The following is a 23,520-nucleotide window of genomic DNA, read 5'->3' as shown; positions in this document are numbered from 1 at the left end:
CCCTGCCAAACAGGGCAGCTCGAGTGAGTAAAACATGGACATCCCTGTCTCTCTCTCTCCCTCTCATCCCTGTCTCTCTCTCTCTCCCTCCCTCCCTGCCCTCTGTAGCTGTGATCGGAGCTGGGATTGGCGGCAGCGCTGCGGCACATTTCCTCAGGCAGCAGTTCGGAGGAGATGTCAGAATCGACGTGTACGAGAGTGAGGAGGTAGGAGGCCGTCTAGCCACCGCCAGCATCGACGGACAAGATTACGAGGTGGGAGCGACCGCTATCCACCCTCTTAACCTCTACATGAAAGGATTTGCACAGATGCTGGGTGAGGTTTCATTGAATTCCATCAAAACTCAACTCAAACGTTGGTGTTCTTCGTCTTTGCCATGTTTAATTTGTCACTTTAATGTCTCCTCACTGAACGAGCCACTAAATCTCACGCAGCAATGCTGCTGGGCCTTGCTTTCATTTAGCGGGCGCCACATAAACACCAGTTGTGGTTTCAACGAGAATGTCGGTCACTCCCGAAGAGTTTCATTTTGGCCTGGATCTGCTCAGGGCGTTTGACCTTTGCCCTGTTGAGTGAGTCTTGGCCTTGCTGGGTCATAGTTCATCCAGTACCAGGCCAACTCTGGTCACTTAGCACGTTGGCCATTCTTTACCCAAGGTGGGGTTGGGGGGGGGGGGGGGGGGGGGGGAGGGGGACACCGGATTGCTGCCCCTCCCCCAGCCCACCCCCAGTACAGCCTTCCTGTACTGAGGGGTTGACCTGATAGAACCACACAGCCACTCAGCCGCACGCCCCCCCCCCCCCCCCCCCCCCCCCCCCAGTCCCGCCAAGTTAGACTTTTTCAAGAACACACCCAATCCCCTTGTGAAATAGAGGGAGGATAGAACTTACTCACACGCTGGAACGTGGCAGTAGAGATCTTCAGGATGGTGGGAGCGTTTGACAGGATTATCGTGGAGAAGGGGCTGACACTTTTCAGGGGGAACAGAACGCAATGAGAGTCGTGGACCGGAGGATGCCGACAGTGCAGAAGGAGGCCATTCGGCCCATCGAATCTGCCCCGACTCTCTGAAAGAGCCCCCTACCCAAGGTCCACTCGCCGCCCTATCCCCATAACACCCCCTTAATTAATGGACAATAAGGGATAATTGATCATGGCCAATCCACCCAATCTGCACATCTTTGGACTGTGGGAGGAAACCGGAGCACCCGGAGGAAACCCACGCAGACACAGGGGAGGACGTGCAGACTCCACACAGACAGTGACCCAGCCGGGAATCGAACCTGGGACCCTGGCACTGTGAGGCAACAGTGCTAACCACTGTGCCGCCGTGCTGCCGCAGTAAATCCAACCGGGAATTCAGGAGAAATATCTTCACCCAGAGGGGGCAGTTAGAATGTGGAAGCCGCTACCACAGCAAGTGGCAGAGGTGGAGAGTGTCAATGTGTTTCAGGGGAATCTGGACAAACACATGAGGGAGAAATGATTAGAAGGAGCGGGTTTGGGTGGGTGGGTGGGGAGCAGCAGCATCATCAGGGGCAGCAGGGGCTGTTTGGGCCGAGTGGTTTGCTTGCTGTAAGGTGTGTGTGTAATTGGCTGGTTTCAGGATTGAAGGAACTGCAGCTGCCCAATGAGGTGCAGGCAGTGTATGACGGTGAGGAGTTTGTGTTTGAGGACAGCGATTGGTTCATTGTCAACGCCATCAAGCTGGTCTGGCGATACGGCTTCGACTACCTGCGGGTGAAGATGTGGGTGGAACGTTACCTGCACAGGTTCATGAGGTACATCACGTTGGCAACGGGAGGCAGGAGCTCCTTTTCAACTCATGCCAATCCCCCCCTCCCTCCCTCTCCCCCCTCCCCCTCTCTCCCTCTCTCTCTCCCCCTCCGTCTTTCTCTCTCTCCCCCTCTCCCCCCTCCGTCTCCCTCTCTCCCCCATCTTCCCTCCCTCTCTCTCCCTCCCCCCCTCTCTCCCCTCCGTCTCTCTCTCTCTCCCCTCCCCTCTCTCCCTCCCCCTCCCCTCTCCCCCTCCCTTCCCCCCATCTCCCCCTCCCTCCTCTCTCTCCCCCTCCCCCTCCTTCCCTCCCTCTCCCTCTCTCTCTCCCCCTCCGTCTTTCTCTCTCTCCCCCTCTCCCCCCCTCTCCCCCCTCCGTCTCCCTCTCTCCCCCTCCCTCCATCTTCCCTCCCTCTCTCCCCCTCCGTCTCTCTCTCCCCCTCCCTTCCCCCCTCTCTCCCCCTCCCTCCCTCTCTCTCCCTCCCCTCCCCCATCTTCCCTCCCTCTCTCTCCCTCCCCCCTCTCTCCCCCCTCTCTCTCCCTCCCCCCCTCTCTCTCCCTCCCCCCCTCTCCGTCTCTCTCTCCCCCTCCCCCCCTCTCCCCCTCCCTTCCACCCTCTCTCCCCCCCTCCGTCTCTCTCTCTCTCCCCCCTCCCCCCTCTCCCCCTCCCTTCCCTCCCTTCCCCCCCTCTCTCCCCCCCTCCGTCTCTTTCTCTCTCCCCCTCCCTTCCCCCCTCTCTCGCCCCCTCTGTCTCTCTCCCCCGTCCCTCCCTCCCTCTCTCCCCCTCCCTTCCCCCCTATCTCCCCCCTCCGTCTCTCTCTCCCCCTCCCCCGTCCTTCCCTCCCTCTCTCTCTCCCTCCCCCCCTCTCTCCCCCCCCCCCTCTCCCCCCTCCGTCTCTCTCTCTCTCTCTCTCTCTCTCCCCCTCCCCCCTCTCCCTCCCCCCTCCGTCTCTCTCTCTCTCCCCCTCCCTTCCCCCCCCCCCCCATCTCCCCCCTCCGTCTCTCTCTCCCCCCTCCCCCTCCCTCCCTCTCTCTGGTGTGATTTTCCTCCTTTTGCTATCTAAGTTGGTGTAGACGTTGAAAGGTGTGTGTCTGTGCTTCTCGTACAGGATTTACCAGTTTCAGTCTGGTGGTTACTGCTTCACAACCGTGGAAAGGCTCCTGCACGCCGTTGGAGGGGACGGGTTGGCGCAGATGACCAGACATTCCATCGATGAAGCCTTGCAGAACGTTGGCATTGGCCAACGATTCCTGAACGAGATGATCACTCCCGTCCTGCGTCTCAGCTCTGGCCAGAGTGTGAACATCAATGCCTTTGTGGGTACGTGCAATCGCCCCCCCCCCCCCACTGTATGGTGGTCGCAATATTGACGTCGCGGGCCAGACCACAGGAGTTGCCCTGTGAGGATGGTCGGCGGCTGATCTCGGTCTCTCACAGGCCTTGGATAGTCCCCCTAAATGACCAGGTTTGTGTGGCTGAGCTTTGCTGCTGGCCCTGTCCGACCCACCAGCTCTCAGTTGGCGGCCTGGTACACTTTGGCCTCCTCTGTCCCTTTGGCAAGTGGGACAAGGCAACTGTTCTGGCTTTTCGTTCAAGTTCAGGGGCCTGTCCTGCCCACCCAGACTCGCCCAACCAGGCCTGGCACCCACCAGATTTTCCCGTCACGTTTTCCAGCCGCGGGTTCCGTGTCCAGAATTAATTCCAGCTGCGGGTCAGTGGTTGGTAGTGTTGGTAGTGGAGGGGCCTCCCCTTTTTTCCAGGCTGCCAGCCCTCAAGCTTTAGCCTTCCCAGCTCACAGGAGGGATTCGCCCTGGGAGGCAGCCGGGACACCAGGGCAGAAGAAATAGGAGGTGGAGGCGACCTCACAGGGCCCTCAAGCCATCCTGTCCGATCGGGGCTGCTCTAAACCGGGCCCTTCACTCCACTTCGCTGCCTGGACCCCAGAATCCTCGGCTCCCTGACCGATCAAAACTTCGTCCGCCTCAATCCCGAGTGTCCTGAGTGTCGGAGCTCCCGGAGCCCTCTGGGAGAGAGAATCCCAAAGCTTCACCACCCTTTCAAGGAATGTCCCCTGGTCTCAGTCCCTGGTCCTGAGTCTGTCCCAGCTTCCCCACCCTCTCAGGGTCCACCCCCTCAAGGCCGCTTCACAATTTTCCACGTTTCAATGAGCTCACCTCTCGCTCTGCTCCTCAAGTCCTCCTGGGCACCAACATGAACAGGTTTCACACCTTTTTTTCAACAAAACAGATGGTGCGTTTCTCCTGTCAGTGACTGGCCGCACTGCATTCCATCTGCCTCCCTCCAGGCTAACGGGAGCAGGATTCTAGGCCGAAGCCTGTATCTCGGAGATGCCATTTCTAACTTAAACCACAAGGCCGGAAGTCGCGGGAGCAGAAATAGGCCATTCGGCCCATCGAGTCTGCTCCATCATTCAATGAAATCATGACTGATCCTCAACTGCACTTTCCCGCCTTCTCCCCATCCCCCTCGATTCCCTCGCTGTCTGCCTTAACCTTGAACATACTTTAACGCCCCGGCCTCTACAGCTCTCTGCGGTGAAGAATTCCACAGATTCACTCCCCTCGGAGAGAAGAGATTCCTCCTCATCTCTGTCTGAAATGGGCGACCCCCCTCACTCTGAGATTCTGCCCTCTGGTCCTAGACTCTCCCACAAGGGGAAACACCCTCTCAGCATCGACCCTGTCAAACCCCCCGAGAATCCGATACGTCTCAATAAGGTCGCCCCTCGTTCTCCTAAACTGCAGCCCACTTAACCTCATAAAAAATATCCCTCCAGCCCGGGGTCACCGGAGTTAACCTTACCTGGACTGCCTCCAATGCCGGTGTAACTTGGTGTTTTTCTGACCGAGCTGAAGGAATGGGAGGCCTAGTCTCCTTGATCAGGCCCCCTCGTTGGCTTCGCTCCAGGTACAGGAGCTGAGGCTGCGTACGTGCTGACTAACCCGGCTGTGTCGGCTGAGCCTGCCTTCTAAACGCTGAGCTTATTGCTTCCAATCCCATGCCAGAGACAAGAGCAGGAAAGTCTCCTCGCTGCTTTGAACAGATTCCCACCTCCCGCGTGGAAGTACAAGTTCTGGGTCGTGGTTTGAGGAAGAGTAGGCCCCCCGTGCCCTGGCCAAAAATCCACAGCACGAGAAACAGATTATCCGGTCATCAGCTCATCGCCGTTGTGGGATCTTACTGTGCATAAAAATTACAACAGAGACTGAGCACCGAGACTCTTTCACCCGCAGCACTTTGAGACATCCTGTGGCTTGAGAGAGCACAAGACTGTCAATCAAATCTTCAACAGCAAAGAGCGGACTGAGTCAGTCATTGTCAGCACGCAGGCCAGAATCACCAACTCCCTGAAAAGCAGCCCCCCTCCCACTTCCTCCCCATGGAACCTCTGTGCCCAAGGTCAGATTCATGTCCATTTCTCTGCAACAGGTATGATCTCGCTCCTCAGGGCTGACTCGGACCTTTGGACGGTCGGAGGTGGCAACAAACTGGTTTGCTCTGGTTTGCTGTATGCAGCCAAAGTTAATCTCATCAAAGGCACAGTCACCTCGATACACAGCAAGAGGAGGCCTCAACGTAACGGTGAGTCTCAAACGCTGAGGGTCATTACTGAGGGAGTTCCGCACTGTCAGAGGGTCAGTACTGAGGGAGTGCCGCACTGTCAGAGGGTCAGTACTGAGGGAGTGCCGCACTGTCAGAGGGTCAGTACTGAGGGAGTGCCGCACTGTCAGAGGGTCAGTACTGAGGGAGTGCCGCACTGTCAGAGGGTCAGTACTGAGGGAATGCCGCACTGTCAGAGGGTCAGTACTGAGGGAGTGCCGCACTGTCAGAGGGTCAGTACTGAGGGAGTGCCGCACTGTGGGAGGGTCAGTGCTGAGGGAGTGCTGCACTGTCAGAGGGTCAGTGCTGAGGGAGTGCCGCACTGTCAGAGGGTCAGTACTGAGGGAGTGCTGCACTGTCAGAGGGTCAGTACTGAGGGAGTGCTGCACTGTCAGAGGGTCAGTACTGAGGGAGTGCCGCACTGTCAGAGGGTCAGTACTGAGGGAGCGCCGCACTGTCAGAGGGTCAGTACTGAGGGTGTGCTGCACTGTCAGAGGGTCAATACTGAGAGAGTGCCGCACTGTCAGAGGGTCAGTACTGAGAGAGTGCCGCACTGTCAGAGGGTCAGTACTGAGGGAGTGCTGCACTGTCAGAGGGTCAGTACTGAGGGAGTGCTGCACTGCCAGAGGGTCAGTATTGAGGAATCGCTGCACTGTCAGAGGGTCAGTACTGAGGGAGTGCCGCACTGTCAGAGGGTCAGTACTGAGGGAGTGCCGCACTGTCAGAGGGTGAGTACTGAGGGAGTGCCGCACTGTCAGAGGGGGAGTACTGAGGGAGTGCTGCACTGTCAGAGGGTCAGTACTGAGGGAGTGCCGCACTGTCAGAGGGTCAGTACTGAGGGAGTGCCGCACTGTCAGAGGGTCGGTACTGAGGGAGTGCCGCACTGTCAGACGGTCAGTACTGAGGGAGTGCTGCACTGTCAGAGGGTCAGTACTGAGGGAGTGCCGCACTGTCAGAGGGTCAGTACTGAGGGAGTGCTGCACTGTCAGAGGGTCAGTACTGAGGGAATGCCGCACTGGCAGAGGGTCAGTGCTGAGGGAGTGCTGCACTGTCAGAAGTTCAGTACTGAGGGAATGCCGCACTGTCAGAGGGTCAGTGCTGAGGGAGTGCCGCACTGTCAGAGGGTCAGTGCTGAGGGAGTGCTGCACTGTCAGAGGGTCAGTACTGAGGGAGTGCTGCACTGTCAGAGGGTCAGTACTGAGGGAGTGCTGCACTGTCAGAGGGTCAGTACTGAGGGAGTGCTGCACTGTCAGAGGGTCAGTACTGAGGGAGTGCCGCACTGTCAGAGGGGGAGTACTGAGGGAGTGCTGCACTGTCAGAGGGTCAGTACTGAGGGAGTGCCGCACTGTCAGACGGTCAGTACTGAGGGAGTGCTGCACTGTCAGAGGGTCAGTACTGAGGGAGTGCCGCACTGTCAGAGGGTCAGTACTGAGGGAGTGCTGCACTGTCAGAGGGTCAGTACTGAGGGAATGCCGCATTGGCAGAGGTCAGTGCTGAGGGAGTGCTGCACTGTCAGAAGTTCAGTACTGAGGGAATGCCGCACTGTCAGAGGGTCAGTGCTGAGGGAGTGCCGCACTGTCAGAGGGTCAGTGCTGAGGGAGTGCTGCACTGTCAGAGGGTCAGTGCTGAGGGAGTGCTGCACTGTCAGAGGGTCAGTACTGAGGGAGTGCTGCACTGTCAGAGGGTCAGTACTGAGGGAGTGCTGCACTGTCAGAGGGTCAGTACTGAGGGAGTGCCGCACTGTCAGAGGGTCAGTACTGAGGGAGTGCTGCACTGTCAGAGGGTCAGTACTGAGGCAGTGCCGCGCTGTCAGAGGGTCAGTACTGAGGGAGTGCCGCACTGTGAGAGGGTCAGTACTGAGGGAGTGCCACACTGTCAGAGGGTCAGTAGCTGAGGGAGTGCCGCACTGTCAGAGGGTCAGTACTGAGGGAGTGCCGCACTGTCAGAGGGTCAGTACTGAGGGAGTGCCGCACTGTCAGAGGGGTAGTACTGAGGGAGTGCCGCACTGTCAGAGGGTCAGTACTGAGGGAGTGCCGCACTGTCAGAGGGTCAGTACTGAGGGAGTGCCGCACTGTCAGAGGGTCAGTACTGAGGGAGCTCCGCACTGTCAGAGGGTCAGTAGTGAGGGAGTGCTGCACTGTCAGAGGGTCAGTACTGAGGGAGTGCCGCACTGTCAGAGGGTCAGTACTGAGGGAGTGCCGCACTGTCAGAGGGTCAGTACTGAGGGAGTGCCGCACTGTCAGAGGGTCAGTACTGAGGGAGTGCTGCACTGTCAGAGGGTCAGTACTGAGGCAGTGCCGCGCTGTCAGAGGGTCAGTACTGAGGGAATGCCGCACTGTCAGAGGGTCAGTGCTGAGGGAGTGCCGCACTGTCAGAGGGTCAGTACTGAGGGAGTGCCGCACTGTCAGAGGGTCAGTACTGAGGGAGTGCTGCATTGTCAGAGGGTCAGTACTGAGGGAGTGCCGCACTGTCAGAGGGTCAGTACTGAGGGACTGCTGCACTGTCAGAGGGTCAGTACTGAGGGAGTGCCGCACTTGTCAGAGGGTCAGTACTGAGGGAGTGCCGCACTGTCAGAGGGTCAGTACTGAGGGAGTGCCGCGCTGTCAGAGGGTCAGTACTGAGGGAGTGCTGCACTGTCAGAGGGTCAGTACTGAGGGAGTGCTGCACTGTCAGAGGGTCAGTACTGAGGGAGTGCCGCACTGTCAGAGGGTCAGTACTGAGGGAGTGCCGCACTGTCAGAGGGTCAGTACTGAGGGAGTGCTGCACTGTCAGAGGGTCAGTACTGAGGGTGTGCTACATTGTCACAGGGTCAGAACCAAGGGAGTGCCGCATAGTCAGAGGGTCAGTACTGAGGGAGTGCCGCACTGTCAGAGGGTCAGTACTGAGGGAGTGCTGCACTGTCAGAGGGATTGGATTGGATTTGTTTATTGTCACGTGTACCGAGGTACAGTGAAAAGTATTTTTCTGCAAGCAGCTCAACAGATCATTCAGTACATGGGAAGAAAAGGGAATTGAACAGAATTCAAGAAAATACATGAGAGCTTTAGAATTAATTTTTAAAAGGTTAGAACGAGTATAAATAAAGTTAAAAGTGGATCTATTGGGGAGAGCCTGCAGAGAGTCGCCTCGCTCCGGCGCCATCATCTGGTCAGTGGACCAGCACTGAGGGAGTGCCGCACTGTCAGCGGGTCAGTACTGAGGGAGTGCTGCACTGTCAGAGGATCAGTACTGAGGGAGCCCCGCACTGTCAGAGGGTCAGTACTGAGGGAGTGCCGCACTGTCAGAGGGTCAGTACTGAGGGAGTGCGGCACTGTCAGAGGGTCAGTACTGAGGGAGTGCTGCACTGTCAGAGGGTCAGTACTGAGGGAATGCTGCACTGTCAGAGGGTCAGTACTGAGGGAGTGCTGCACTGTCAGAGGGCCAGTACTGAGGGAGTGCTGCACTGTCAGAGGGTCTCCTGCGCAACATCAACCCCCTCAGCCCACAGGTCTGAACTGGTTGCTGTGTGTGGGTGCGTGCTCTGCACAGGTTGACTATTTGCAGCATGTGCTGACCCCGATAGTAAGCACTGCAACCTGCGGTCAATACCCTGGTGTAAATCCCTTCCGGTGCCTGGGCCCTCAGCTCTGACATTCCCTCGCTAACCCCGGACCTCTCTAACTCTGCTCATTTAAATCGTACCTCCGTGACGAGGTTGTTCGTCCTTTGTCTTAATGTGCGGCGGTATAGTTTGGCGCTATGCTCTGGTGAGTTCCTTGTGATTGGCTTTGTCTATTAAAGGCACAGGTTGCTGTCCTCGTGATGTACACAGAATAGAAAAAGTGTCTGTGTTGTGTGTTTTGAATCATGACATGCTGTCTGTTGTTTGCAGGCGAGTTTGTTCACCTCTACGAAGTGAATTACACCGAGGGCTCAGTTGCTGGTCACAATACGTACGACCTGGTTATCTTGGCCACTGCCCTGCACCCAGGCAAGTCACCAATCCGTTTCCACGATCCTGCCCAGCCAATCAGCGTGCACTCCAGCCGTTATCAAGAAAAGGTTGTCACACTGGTGGCGGGATGCTTAAACGCTTCTTATTTTGGACAGAAACACTCCGAGCCGTTCCGACCCACCGCCATCGCCACCACCGCGCACGCGGGCAGCCTCATCCTGGCTGCCAGCGTCGCGGTGCCCGTCACGGCTGAGCCGGACCGCCAACCCCCATCCTGCGCCCGTGTCTGGAGGCTCCTGTCGCCCGAGCCTCTGGCCGCGGCAGAGGTGAGCCGCCTCGTCGCCTCCCCCCAGGCGGTGCGTGAGGCTCGCTGGCTGGCCCACCCTCGCTACAGCCCGAGTGACGAGGCCTCGCCCTTCATCCTCCACCGGCATCTATACCACCTCAATGCCGTGGAGTGGGCCGCCAGCACCATGGAGATGATGGCCATCTCTGCCAAGAACACCGCTCTCCTCGCCCATCACCGCTGGTACTGGCAGCTGGAGAAAGTCGACCAGGACACCGTGGCACACGGCCAGAAGGTGGAACTCTGATACGCATCTCCGCGTGTGTGCTCTGCAAACCCTTTTTACCTTCGCTGGTGGCGGCCGACCTGTTAACGGACGTGCTGCCTGCAGCAGAATTATACTGAGTTCGGCTGAGTCTACAGCACGCAAACAGGCCATTCGGCCCCACTGCTCCGTGCTGGGATCCCTGCTCACCTTCCCACTCCACACAAAAACCTCATCCCATCCTTCTCCCATTTATTAGCGATTGCCCTGCATCCATAGTCCTTATTTTGGGACGTCCTACAGTTGGACGTGTCTTCTCCACCTGGCTTATTCCTAAAGACCTTTCTCAGGTTAGGCCCCCCCCCCCCCCCCCCCCCCCCCCCCCACCTCGCTCGAAGTGAGACCCATGGGAACTGAAGAGGTGCTTCCCGTTTGTTCCTGATTATTCCCTTTTTTCCCCTTTCTTTTATTTTTGCCGTTACATTCTTGATCCATGGATGTTTAATGGGCCTGTGAGTTTAAGGCAAAGCAGCAGGATCCAGAAGGGGGAGCTGATTTAGACCGCTGATTGGCCAGTGTCAGTGATGACTCAGTTTGATTGATTTGGCTGGCGGCACATGAATGGGCCCGAAAGGCTGTGCTCTGCCCCTTTCCAGGTGGTGATTGGATCCGATCCCACCGGAATGTCCTCGGAGTCAACATGTTCCAGCTTGGATGTAGGGCTCAGTTTAATCAGTGTCTCGCCAACAAAGGCTGCGGCGTGTGAGGACTGAATGGACGGCCGACGAGAGAGACCAGAACCAGCTGTAAACCAGAGACTTTAATCTCCAGGCTTGCTGTGAGGAAAGCCGGTGACTGAACCACTGCTTGAAGCAAAGACTCTGATCTGTCACCCTTCATCCTTATTATTTTCACCCCTCTCCCCCCTCTGTGTTTGTCTGTCTTATGTGTTGGGGGGGGGGGGGGTAGAGGGTGGGACAGTTAAAGGGGGTAGCAGGTTAGCTTGTTTTTGTCCAGTTATATTTACTGCACATTTCATCAGTATTCCTGTTATAAATAAACAAAAATGTGTTTACACTAACAAACCTGGTGACTGATTATCGGGCAGCCAGGGGTAAAGACTTTGGGAACTTTTATGAGAATTATTGGTTAATTCACTTGTGTTGTGACTTCGTGGGACTGGAATTGACTGTGCACTAGTCCCAGTGTGGCACAGCAAAGTCTCCTCTGCACTTTCTCCATAGCCCTGATAGAGACTGGGGACCGTAACCGTACACAGGTCTCCGAGTGAGAACGTCCAAACTAATCCATTCTGGGCCAGACCCATTTGTCCCGGCCCACTTTGCCCTCTTCCTTTTCTGAGCGATTCTGAACCGGTGTGTGTAATGTCCACTCCCACAGGTTCCTAGCAGAGTTCCTGCTCTCCTGCCGTGAGCTGGACCTGTCAGAATCACATGATGGCTTAGAGCACAGGGAATCCATCCTGTCCGTCCTGTCAACACTGGCTCTCTCAAGGAGCGACTATCCTGTGGCCCTGCAACCTCCTCCTTTTCACATTGTGGTCTAACTCCCGTTTGAAAACAATGGTTGTCCCTGCGTCTGCCACATCGGCAGGAAGTGCATTCTAGATCCTCAGCATTGGCTAGGTAGTAAAAATTTCCCTTCGCCCCTCCGAGCCTGCTCCGCCATTCATGATGATCCCGCCTCCCCTCATAATCCCTTCAGCTATATCCAATTACTTCTTGAAAGTATACAATGTTTTGGCCTCAAATACATTCTGTGGTAGTGAATTCCACAGGCCCACCACTCCCTGGGTGAAGAAATTTCTCCTCCTCTCAGTCCTAAATGGTCTACCCCGTATCCTCAGACTGTGACCCCCGGATCTGGACACACCCCAACATCGGGAACATCCTTCCTGCATCTACCCTGTCCAGTCCTGTTAGAATTTTATAGGTTTCAATGAGAGACCCACTCATTCTTCTGAGCTCCAGCGATTCAATGTCTCCTTATACTTCAGTTCCACCATCCCTGGAATCAGTCTGGTGAACCTTCACTGCACTCCCTCCGGAGCAGGAACATCCTTCCTCAGATAAGGAGACCAGAACAATATTGAACAGGAACTTGACTGATGTGTAGGCCAGTCCAGGTGAGGACAACAGGCAACATGATTCAGCTAGTTTCGTTTTTTCCAACATTTGCCCTTCTTGACAAATTTGAATTTCACGGTGGGAATTGCGAGCGTCGGCCCCTCGATGTTCATCGAGTCGCAGAAGCGGACAATCGCCTCCGTGCCGAAGGAAGCCATTGGTTGACGTTTTGGGGTTCGGCAGTGAGTTGGGAGCACTGTTGAACCGCTCTGGGAAATGTGAACAGTGAATTTGTTTTTCTTTCCAATTAAGGGGCAATTTAACGTGGCCAATCCACCTCCCCTGCACATCTTTGGGTTGTGGGGGTGAGACACACGCAGACACGGGGAGAATGTGCAAACTCCGCACGGACAGTGACCCAGGGCCGGGATTGAACCTAGGGACCATGAGGCAGAACGGCTGACAATGCGCCACCGTGCTGTCCTCCCCCTGTGCCACCCTCATTGTGTCACCCTCATTGTGCAACCCTCCCCTGTGTCGCCCTCCCACTGCGCTGGCCCCTGCTGGCCGGCGGCTGCACTGCACAGAGGCTGCTCCCCCCCGCCCCTCCCTCCCTCCCGGAAAGACGAGTCCGGGCTGTTAGCACGCACGCGCAGCCCCGGGGGGCGGGAGTGGGCGGGGCCGGGGATCCGATGACGGACTCACTGCGCGCGGCGAGGCACAGACGTCACCGGAAGCGCGGCGCCGGAAGTGGCGGACAGGTTGCAGAGAGCGCGAGGCAGCAGCGGCCATGAGTAAAGCGCACCCGCCCGAGCTGAAGAAGTGAGTTTGTCCCCCGAGGGGGTGGGGGGAAAGGCAGCGCTAATCCAGGCCCCGGCTTCCCGCACCGGGACCAGGCCCCAACCTGTCCAGGCGGAGGGAGCGCGGCCCCGAGTCCCCCATGCCTCCCCCCCCCACCAACCGTCCCAATCCGTCCCCCTCCCCCCCCCCATCCGTCCCCCTCCCCCCCCCCAACCGTCCCCCTCCCCCCCATCCGTCCCCCTCCCCCCCCCATCCGTCCCCCTCCCCCCCCCATCCGTCCCCCTTCCCCCCCCCATCCGTCCCCCTTCCCCCCCATCCGTCCCCCTCCCCCCCCCATCCGTCCCCCTCCCCCCCATCCGTCCCCCTCCCCCCCCATCCGTCCCCCTCCCCCCCCCATCCGTCCCCCCCCCCCCATCCGTCCCCCCCCCCCCCCCCATCCGTCCCCCCCCCCATCCGCCCCCCCCCCCATCCCCCCCCCCCCCCATCCGTCCCCCATCCGTCCCCCTCCCCCCCCATCCGTCCCCCTCCCCCCCCCCATCCGTCCCCCTCCCCCCCCCCATCCGTCCCCCCCCCCCCCATCCGTCCCCCTCTCCCCCCCCATCCGTCCCCCTCTCCCCCCCATCCGTCCCCCTCTCCCCCCCATCCGTCCCCCTCTCCCCCCCATCCGTCCCCCTCCCCCCCCATCCGTCCCCCTCCCCCCCCATCCGTCCCCCTCCCCCCCATCCGTCCCCCTCCCCCCCCCATCCGTCCCCCTCCCCCCCCATCCGTCCCACTCCCCCCCATCCGTCCCCACTCCCCCCCCCCCATCCGTCCCCCTCCCCCCCCCATCCGTCCCCCTCCCCCCCCATCCGTCCCCCTCCCCCCCCATCCGTCCCCCTCCCCCCCCATCCGTCCCCTCTCCCCCCCCCATCCGTCCCCCTCCCCCCCATCCGTCCCCCTCCCCCCCATCCGTCCCCCTCCCCCCCCATCCGTCCCCCTCCCCCCCCATCCGTCCCCCTCCCCCCCCATCCGTCCCCCTCCCCCCCCATCCGTCCCCCTCCCCCCCCCATCCGTCCCCCTCCCCCCCCATCCGTCCCCCTCCCCCCCCCATCCGTCCCCCTCCCCCCCCCCATCCGTCCCCCATCCGTCCCCCTCCCCCCCCCGTCCCCCTCCCACCCCCGTCCCCCTCCCCCCCCATCCGTCCCCCTCCCCCCCCCATCCGTCCCCCTCCCCCCCCCATCCGTCCCCCTCCCCCCCCCATCCGTCCCCCTCCCCCCCCCCATCCGTCCCCCCCCCCCCCCATCCGTCCCCCTCCCCCCCCCCCCATCCGTCCCCCTCCCCCCCCATCCGTCCCCCTCCCCCCCCCATCCGTCCCCCTCCCCCCCATCCGTCCCCCTCCCCCCCCCATCCGTCCCCTCCCCCCCCCATTCGTCCCCCTCCCCCCCCATCCGTCCCCCTCCCCCCCCATCCGTCCCCCTCCCCCCCATCCGTCCCCCTCCCTCCCCTCCCCCCCCATCCGTCCCCCTTCTCCCCCCATCCGTCCCCCTTCCCCCCCCCATCCGTCCCCCTTCCCCCCCCCATCCGTCCCCCCTCCCCCGCCCATCCGTCCCCCCTCCCCCCCCATCCGTCCCCCCTCCCCCCCCCCCATCCGTCCCCCTCCCCCCCATCCGTCCCCCCTCCCCCCCCATCCGTCCCCCCTCCCCCCCCCATCCGTCCCCCTCCCCCCCCCATCCGTCCCCCTCCCCCCCCCATCCGTCCCCCTCCCCCCCCCATCCGTCCCCCTCCCCCCCCCATCCGTCCCCCTCCCCCCCATCCGTCCCCCTCCCCCCCCTCCGTCCCCCCTCCCCCCCCATCCGTCCCCCCCCCCCATCCGTCCCCTCCCCCCCCCATCCGCCCCTCCCCCCCATCCGTCCCCCTCCCCCCCCATCCGTCCCCCTCCCCCCCCCATCCGTCCCCCTCCCCCCCCATCCGTCCCCCTCCCCCCCCATCCGTCCCCCTCCCCCCCCATCCGTCCCCCCCCCCCCCCCATCCGTCCCCCTCCCCCCCCCATCCGTCCCCCTCCCCCCCCATCCGTCCCCCTCTCCCCCCCCCATCCGTCCCCCTCCCCCCCCCCATCCGTCCCCCTCCCCCCCCCATCCGTCCCCCTCCCCCCCCCCCCCCATCCGTCCCCCTCCCCCCCCCATCCGTCCCCCTCCCCCCCCATCCGTCCCCCTCCCCCCCCATCCGTCCCCTCCCCCCCCCATCCGTCCCCTCCCCCCCCCCATCCGTCCCCCTCCCCCCCCCATCCGTCCCCCTCCCCCCCCATCCGTCCCCCTCCCCCCCCCATCCGTCCCCCTCCCCCCCCCATCCGTCCCCCTCCCCCCCCCATCCGTCCCCCTCCCCCCCCATCCGTCCCCTCCCCCCCCCATCCGTCCCCCTCCCCCCCCCATCCGTCCCCCTCCCCCCCCATCCGTCCCCCTCCCCCCCCATCCGTCCCCCTCCCCCCCATCCGTCCCCCTCCCCCCCCCATCCGTCCCCCTCCCCCCCCCATCCGTCCCCCTCCCCCCCCCATCCGTCCCCTCCCCCCCCCCCCATCCGTCCCCCCCCCCCCCCCCCATCCGTCCCCCTCCCCCCCCCATCCGTCCCCCTCCCCCCCCCATCCGTCCCCCTCCCCCCCCCCATCCGTCCCCCTCCCCCCCCCATCCGTCCCCCCCCCCCCATCCGTCCCCCTCCCCCCCATCCGTCCCCCCCCCCATCCGTCCCCCTCCCCCCCCCCCATCCGTCCCCCCCCCCCCCCATCCGTCCCCCTCCCCCCCCCCATCCGTCCCCCTCCCCCCCCCCCATCCGTCCCCCTCCCCCCCCCCCATGCCGTCCCCCTCCCCCCCCCCATCCGTCCCCCTCCCCCCCCCCCATCCGTCCCCCCCCCCCCCCCCATCCGTCCCCCTCCCCCCCCCCCCATCCGTCCCCCTCCCCCCCCATCCGTCCCCCTCCCCCCCATCCGTCCCCCTCCCCCCCCCATCCGTCCCCCTCTCCCCCCCCCTCCCCCTCTCCCCCCCCCCCATCCCTCCCCCTCCCCCCCCCCATCCGTCCCTCTCCCCCCCCCCCAACCGTCCCCCTCTCTTCCCCCCCCCAACCGTCCCCCTCTCTCCCCCCCCCCCCCCCCCAACCGTCCCCCTCTCCCCCCCCCCCAACCGGCCCCCTCTCTCCCCCCCCCCAACAGTCCCCCTCTCCCCCCCCAACCGTCCCCCTCTCCCCCCCCCACCGTCCCCCTCTCCCCCCAACCATCTCCCCCCCCCCCCCCCCCCCCCCAAACCCAATCGATTTGTCCTGATGAGCTTTAACAGTGTGTTTATCTCAGCACTGTGACCAAATGGCTGGCTGTGTATTTCAGCGCTGTGACTGTTTCCAACATCTCTCTAACAGCCTTTTCTTTCCTCTCACAGGTTCATGGACAAGAAACTATCACGTGAGTTCTGTCATTTCCATTTCATAATTGGGGTAGCGATGGTTTAGGGATCGTGGTGCAATATTCCAGCTCCTTTAAACTGATCGTGCAGTGTCTACATCGACTGCTTGCTGTGGGGTGGTGCACAGGGGAGGCCAGTCTGAATCTTGCTGATCATTTTATGTAACTTGTAATTGAATGAAACGGTTAGAATAGAATCCATAGAATTGCTATTGTGCAGAAGGAGGCCACTCAGCCCATTGAGTCTGCACTAACCCACTGAAAAGGTGCCCTCCCCAGGCCCACTCTCCATCCTAACCCAACAACCCCACCTAACCTCCACGTCCCTGGATAATAAGGGGCAAATTGCCCTTAGTGTCCAAAAAAAAAGGGTTTGATGGGGATAGGGTGGAATTGAGGGCTTAAGTGGGTCGGTGCAGACTCGATGGGCTGAATGGCCTCCTTCTGCATTGTCTGTTCGATGTATGTATATGTATCTATGATCATGCAAACACCAGAAGGACAGTGTCCCAGGGCCAGAATTGAACCTGGGTCCCTGTCACTGAGGCAGCAGTGCTGATCACTGTCATGAGGTGATCCACCAGTAATCATGAAAATGCATTTAATTAAATTCTGATCTGAGATTCAATCAGCTTTTTTAATATTAGATCTAATCTGATAGGTGGTCAGCAGTAGCATAAAGAATGTGGCATCATCAATATGGTTTATTCTATTATCCAGAATAAATATCAACTTTATCTTGGTGTGGAGCTTTAACCATCTCAGAGTTTGTGCGGTTTGTGATAAATCTGTTGTACACAGCTGGTAGTTGAAGTCTTATTTGTTGTGAGACCTGATTTACATGGTGGCACAGTGGTTAGCACTGTTGCTTCATAGCTCCAGGGTCCCAGGTTCGATTCCCGGCTTGGGTCACTGTCTGTGCGGAGTCTGCACGTTCTCTCCAGGTCTACGTGGGTTTCCTCCCACAAGTCCCAAAAGACGTGCTGTTGGGTAATTTGAACATTCTGAATTCTCCCTCAGTGTTCCCGAACAGGCTATGGAATATTAATTGCAGTGTTAATGTAAGCCTACTTGTGACAAAGATTATTATAAAATGCATTTCAGGGGCTTTGAATGTTGCTGGTCTTCTGTAAAGTCGGGGACGAGCTAATCTGGCTTTTTTTGAGCTGGGAATAAAAGCCTTTTTTTAAAATCTTCTACAATTCGAGCTGTAACAAGAAAGACAAGAATCCTTGTTTAGGAAGTGCTTCTGTTCAATGTTTTATCCATTCTTGATCGGACACTAAAGATAGTGCGGAAGTGTGCTGGCAATAACTAATGTTTAACCAGTCGTTAGTTCAGTTTGTGGAGCAGAGTTGGGTGAACGTCATTGGACGGAGAGTTTTTGCAATGTGGGCAGTGCAGTGGTCATCGGCTGCAGTGTGTGGAACTGGGGGGATTGTTGCTGGTGACCCTGCTACCTGCAGAGAGATAACAGGGCAGCACAGCTTTGGGGGAGAGTGGGCCATTGTGTCCACCAGAAACTTTTTGCTGTGGATCTGATGAGGCTTTGTTTTCTCGTTCAGTCAAACTGAATGGCGGGAGACACGTGCAAGGAATCCTGCGTGGCTTTGACCCCTTCATGAATCTCGTTGTGGATGAATCTGTCGAGATGGCACCCGGGGGCCAGCAGAACAACATTGGCATGGTGGTAAGTACCCCTCGGGTCTTGTATCACTCAACATGTTCACATTCAACAGTCCTCAGCCGGTGGCGGTGCATGAAGACTTCACTACGGGTGTCTTTGCGAGGGGTACAGCTTCAATGGAGCCCCCAAGGAGGAGTAGTTTGAACTGCAATAGAAACCAGGTGTATGCCCAGTAACACGGAGTACTGCAGACATTTCCTCAAATACTCGTGTGAATGAAAATTTGGAGGAAACTACAATATTCTCCTTTTTAAAGTAGACATCCATTCTATATTGCAGTATTTCTTGATGCACAGGGCGTATGTACCTCAGCGAGTGCTACGCAAACTCCGGACCTCTGGAGGAGCCACTGGAACAGAGCCGTACTGATTGTAGATTTATTCATTGTAATGTGGGAGGTGATCAAAGTCCCTTCAACCCCAGAAAACAGCCTGTGGGCGTGCCTGAGATTTAATGGGTTTTCAGTCTGCTTGGAGTGTTACTTTTCCCCCCCTCCCTCTGCTTCTGTGCATCAGGGTCATTAAACACTTTCACAAGAGCCAACTCCTTCAGAACTCTTTGTCACTCAGTTCAAGCAAGAAAAGAAGTCATTTTGGTGTCTTGAGGTCTGCCGTCTGTGCGGTAAACCACCCCACCCCAATTTGACTTTGGAAAGTTTTCCTGCAATGCTCTGAACACAATCCTGACATTGAAGACACCGATGAGAAGGGGTCTGGTCTTATTGCACATTGCGGCAGTAAAATGCTCTTGTCTTTTGTTTGTTTCAAAGGATATTTTAACTTTCCTTTAATCTCAATTCCATTAGGTTATCCGAGGGAACAGCATTATCATGCTGGAAGCCTTAGAGCGCGTATAGTGAAGACGGCTGTAGTCCTGAAAACGTGGAACGCACATGGCAAAGTCACTACTCATCGTTTGAAACCTAGCTTTTGTCCTTTGTATTTCTGGTAGAAGATGGCGATTGAATGATTCTTCAACGGGCAGCAAGGTGCTTTTTTTGTGAATAGGTTATTATTTGTACTTTTGGGACCTAAAGGACATTAAATATGTTTTTGTACAAATTGCGTTTGTATTCATTCTTTGGTATGGGTTCAGTGTAGCTGAACAAATGGTCTGTAAGTTACCAGTAAGACAGTCTGCCTTTGCTTCTGCAACCCGTGTTTCTCCACAACTGAGATCTGTCGTCTTGGTAGAGGTGCAAACTAAGAAGCGGTATATTTGTGAATTTTTCTGCCTATTTCTATTTTTAAAGCTGTAATAGAAAGCGTAGACCAAACGTGATGAACGATATCCTGAAGTTATCATTGGTTATGCAGCTCAGAGTTTGAAATACAGTTTGGAACATCGACATGGATCATGGAATTTGCAGTGCAGAAGGAGGCCATTCGGCCCATCGAGTCTGCACCGGCTCCTGGAAAGAGCACCCTACCCAAGGTCCACACCTCCACCCTATCCCCATAAACCCAGTAACCCCATCCAACACTAAGGCAAATTTATTATGTCCAATCCACCTAACTTGCACATCTTTGGACTGTGGGACAAAACCGGAGCTCCCGGAGGAAACCCACACCCACACGGGGAGGATGTGCAGACTCCGCACAGACAGTGACCCAAGCCGGAATCGAACCCGGGACCCTGGAGCTGTGAAGCGATTGTGCTATCCACAATGCTACCCGCACGACATGAGGATGTGTTTAGTGTTTCTGCCTCTGGGAAGCCTGCGTTTGGGAGACCTTCCAAGGTGCTGTTTGGTCTGCTTGAGGGGAATTTGATGAGGTACGATGCTGAAGGTCCCAAATCGAGGTTAATGCTGGCTTCATTAACTGTCAGTAGAGCTGCCCTTGATCTAAAGCGTTGAAGACTAATCTAAAGATTCGTAAGAGTTGCTACCGTTTGAAGACATGAAACCCAAAATTGATCTTGGGACTTGAAGACAGAAACATATCCCCTCCGATAATGAAAGGCGATGTGTGGCGTTCTCCTTTGCAACCTCATCAGTTTTTCTCTCGGCACGTGCTGCCGATTTGAAATTAAAGTGTTGGGGAAAGGCCAGCTGGTCCAATGGCTTCTGTGGAGAGAGGGATCACGTTCCGAGTCTGAGTTGAATTAGGGAGGGAGGAGTGTGGACTTGGGCTATTGAAAAGGAGGTTTGGGAGATAAGGTCGGGGACAGAGGAGGAAATTACATCATGGATGCAATGTGATGGAAATAAAGAATTGGCCCAGAGTAGGCGTTGATAGCAGAATGATGGTCAGTTCTGTGCAAACGCAAAAGATGAGAACAAGGTACAGGTTTGTATGAGGTGACAAAATGGAGGAGAGAGTTGGCACATTCGGAAGACGTGGACATGCCTGGGGTGCTGTTCCTTCAGCTTGCGGTGGGCTTCGTAGGAAGGATTGTATTAAGCCGAGGATGTGAGCAAAGTGCCATCATTCAGTCGCTGACCTTCCGCCCGCTTGCCTTTTCAGTTCACCATCTCGTCCGCGTTTCTTCCTTCTGTCCAGAAATGCTGCTGGACCCGCTGAGCTTTTCCAGCACTTTGTTTCAAATATCTTCATGCCAGTAACCCTGTTAGTGCCGTACCTCCGTCAGTGCTGTGAGAAATAAGGAGACCATTCGGCCCATCGAGTCTGCATCGACCCACCTAAACCCTCACATCCACCCTATCCCTGTAACCCAATAACCCTTTCTAATCTTTTTTTGACCATTAGCATGACCAATCCACCTAACTTTGGGAGGAAACCGGAGTACCCGGAGGAAACCCACACAGCCACGGGGAGAACGTGCAGACTCCACACAGACAGTGACGCAAGCCGGGAATGGAACCTGGGATCCTGGCGCTGTGAAGCCACAGTGCTAGCCACTTGTGGTACCGTGCAGCTGAAGCGATTCCTTGGTTCGCGTGTTGCTTATTCAAAACGAAGCAGGGGTCTCAGTTCACCGTGGAATAATAGATGTGAATGTGTGTGATTATCACCAGGAGACTGTTCTCACCAAGGCGGCCACTCTCTGCTGCTCTTTCCCTGAACTCCAATGTATTCACCACTGTTTCTGCTGGGGGGTCATTTCCATGCTCACAGGCTCCTGCCTCTCGCAGACCGATTCTCAATACCCCTCCAAGCACCGAGAATGGTTTTTCTCCTTGTTACTGACTTGCCCTCGACAGTTTCATTGTCTTGGTTTTCCCAGTCGGTAGGTGCCTCATACCTTTGCATGTTCCAGTTTCTATGGTGGTGTAGGATCCATGCCTTTGCCTTTCCCCTGTGCAGACGTTCTTAAAACTAAATTTGCCGCCATCTGCACCTAGGCTAAACTCCAGCTCGGGTGAAACTCCAAACTGTCTCCCTCACCGGACTGGTGAATTCAAAATCCTCTTTTTAACCTTCAGGCGAAGTTTAAACTGCCTTCCCTGAACTTTGCGCTGTTGTGTGTCTTTTGACAATGAATTTAAATGTTACATGTTCCAATCCTATTGAAGATTGCCCTTGGACAGGTCAGTTGATTGCTGTTCAGCATTGTTATGCACCAGACAAGCTATAGGGTGCACAGTGGTTAGCACTGCTGCATCACAGCGCCAGAGACCCGGGTTCAGTTCCAGCCTCGAGTCACCGTGCGGAGTCTGCACGTGTCTGCGTGGGTTTCCTCCGGGTGCTCTGCTTTCCTCCCGCAGTCCAAAAATGTGCAGGTTGGGTGGATTGGCCATGATCCATTGCCCCTTAGTGTCCAAAAAGGTTAGGTGGGGATTCGGGTGGAGGTGAAGGTTTAAGTAGGGTACTCCTTCCAAGGGCCGGTGCAGCCTCGATGGGCCAAATGGTCTCCTGCAGTAAATTCTATGATACAACCGCTTGGTGCATCATTTTTAAAATATTAATTCACGCGATGTGGGTGTCACCAGCTGGGACGGAGAGGTGTGGGGGGTCACGAGCTGGGACGGAGAGGTGTGGGGGTCACCAGCTGGGACGGAGAGGTGTGGGGGTCACCAGCTGGGACGGAGAGGTGTGGGGGTCACCAGCTGGGACGGAGAGGTGTGGGGGGTCACCAGCTGGGACGGAGAGGTGTGGGGGGGTCACCAGCTGGGACGGAGAGGTGTGGGGGGTCACCAGCTGGGACGGAGAGGTGTGGGTATCACCAGCTGGGACGGAGAGGTGTGGGGGTCACCAGCTGGGACGGAGAGGTGTGGGGGGTCACCAGCTGGGACGGAGAGGTGTGGGGGGTCACCAGCTGGGACGGAGAGGTGTGGGGGTCACCAGCTGGGACGGAGAGGTGTGGGTGGATTGGTTAATTAATAGAAAGCAAAGAGTTGGGATAAATGGGTGTTTCTCTGGTTGGCAATCAGTAGCTAGTGGTGTCCCTCAGGGATCCGTGTTGGGCCCACAATTGTTCACAATTTACATGGATGATTTGGAGTTGGGGACCAAGGGCAATGTGTCCAAGTTTGCCGATGACACGAAGATGAGTGGTAAAGCGAAAAGTGCAGAAGATACTGGAAGTCTGCAGAGGGATTTGGATAGGTTAAGTGAATGGGCTCGGGTCTGGCAGATGGAACACAATGTTGACAAATGTGAGGTTATCCATTTTGGTAGGAATAACAGCAAACGGGATTATTATTTAAACGATAAAATATTAAAGCATGCCGCTGTTCAGAGAGACTTGGGTGTGCTAGTGCATGAGTCACAGAAGGTTGGTTTACAAGTGCAACAGGTGATTAAGAAGGCAAATGGAATTTTGTCCTTCATTGCTAGAGGGATGGAGTTTAAGACTAGGGAGGTTATGTTGCAATTGTATAAGGTGTTAGTGCGGCCACACCTGGAGTATTGTGTTCAGTTTTGGTCTCCTTACTTGAGAAAGGACGTACTGGCGCTGGGGGGTGTGCAGAGGAGATTCACTAGGTTAATCCCAGAGCTGAAAGGGTTGAATTACGAGGAGAGTTTGAGTAGACTGGGACTGTACTCGTTGGAATTTAGAAGGATGAGGGGGGATCTTATAGAAACATTTAAAATTATGAAGGGAATAGATAGGATAGATGCGGGCAGGTTGTTTCCACTGGCGGGTGACAGCAGAACTAGGGGGCATAGCCTCAAAATAAGGGGAAGTAGATTTAGGACTGAGTTTAGGAGGAACTTCTTCACCCAAAGGGTTGTGAATCTATGGAATTCCTTGCCCAGTGAAGCAGTTGAGGCTCCTTCATTACATGTTTTTAAGGTAAAGATAGATAGTTTTTTGAAGAATAAAGGGATTAAGGGTTATGGTGTTCGGGCCGGAAAGTGGAGCTGAGTCCACAAAAGATCAGCCATGATCTCATTGAATGGCGGAGCAGGCTCGAGGGGCCAGATGGTCTACTGCTCCTAGTTCTTATGTTCTTATGTTATGTGTCACCAGCTGGGACGGAGAGGTGTGGGTGTCACCAGCTGGGACGGAGAGGTGTGGGGGTCACCAGCTGGGACGGAGAGGTGTGGGTGTCACCAGCTGGGACGGAGAGGTGTGGGTGTCACCAGCTGGGACGGAGAGGTGTGGGGGTCACCAGCTGGGACGGAGAGGTGTGGGGGGTCACCAGCTGGGACGGAGAGGTGGGGTCACCAGCTGGGACGGAGAGGTGTGGGGGTCACCAGCTGGGACGGAGAGGTGTGGGTGTCACCAGCT

General features: G+C 57.5%; 2 protein-coding genes across 2 annotated transcripts in view; both read left to right on the top strand.

Annotated features, from left to right (window-relative positions):
* The window catches only part of LOC119957515 (prenylcysteine oxidase-like), a 12,915-nt gene extending 2,679 nt beyond the window's left edge, over nucleotides 1-10,236 (top strand). Inside the window, exons 2-6 of the mRNA XM_038785637.1 lie at nucleotides 109-315; nucleotides 1,608-1,782; nucleotides 2,884-3,095; nucleotides 5,226-5,378; nucleotides 9,268-10,236. Coding sequence (XP_038641565.1) covers nucleotides 109-315; nucleotides 1,608-1,782; nucleotides 2,884-3,095; nucleotides 5,226-5,378; nucleotides 9,268-9,923 — 1,403 coding nt within the window. The 3' untranslated portion in view covers nucleotides 9,924-10,236. The remainder of the gene's footprint in view (nucleotides 1-108; nucleotides 316-1,607; nucleotides 1,783-2,883; nucleotides 3,096-5,225; nucleotides 5,379-9,267) is intronic.
* Nucleotides 10,237-12,658: 2,422 nt separating this feature from the next.
* Nucleotides 12,659-18,941, top strand: snrpg (small nuclear ribonucleoprotein polypeptide G). Its single transcript, XM_038785595.1, has 4 exons — nucleotides 12,659-12,790; nucleotides 16,171-16,193; nucleotides 17,759-17,883; nucleotides 18,686-18,941. The coding sequence occupies exons 1-4, from the start codon at nucleotides 12,759-12,761 to the stop codon at nucleotides 18,734-18,736; spliced, it is 231 nt and encodes a 76-aa protein (XP_038641523.1). The 5' UTR covers nucleotides 12,659-12,758; the 3' UTR covers nucleotides 18,737-18,941.
* The last annotated feature ends 4,579 nt before the right edge of the window (nucleotides 18,942-23,520 follow it).

This window comes from Scyliorhinus canicula, chromosome 26, assembly GCF_902713615.1.
Source record: "Scyliorhinus canicula chromosome 26, sScyCan1.1, whole genome shotgun sequence".
NCBI classification, from domain to species: domain Eukaryota; kingdom Metazoa; phylum Chordata; class Chondrichthyes; order Carcharhiniformes; family Scyliorhinidae; genus Scyliorhinus; species Scyliorhinus canicula.
This window is presented reverse-complemented; position numbering and strand designations above follow the sequence as displayed.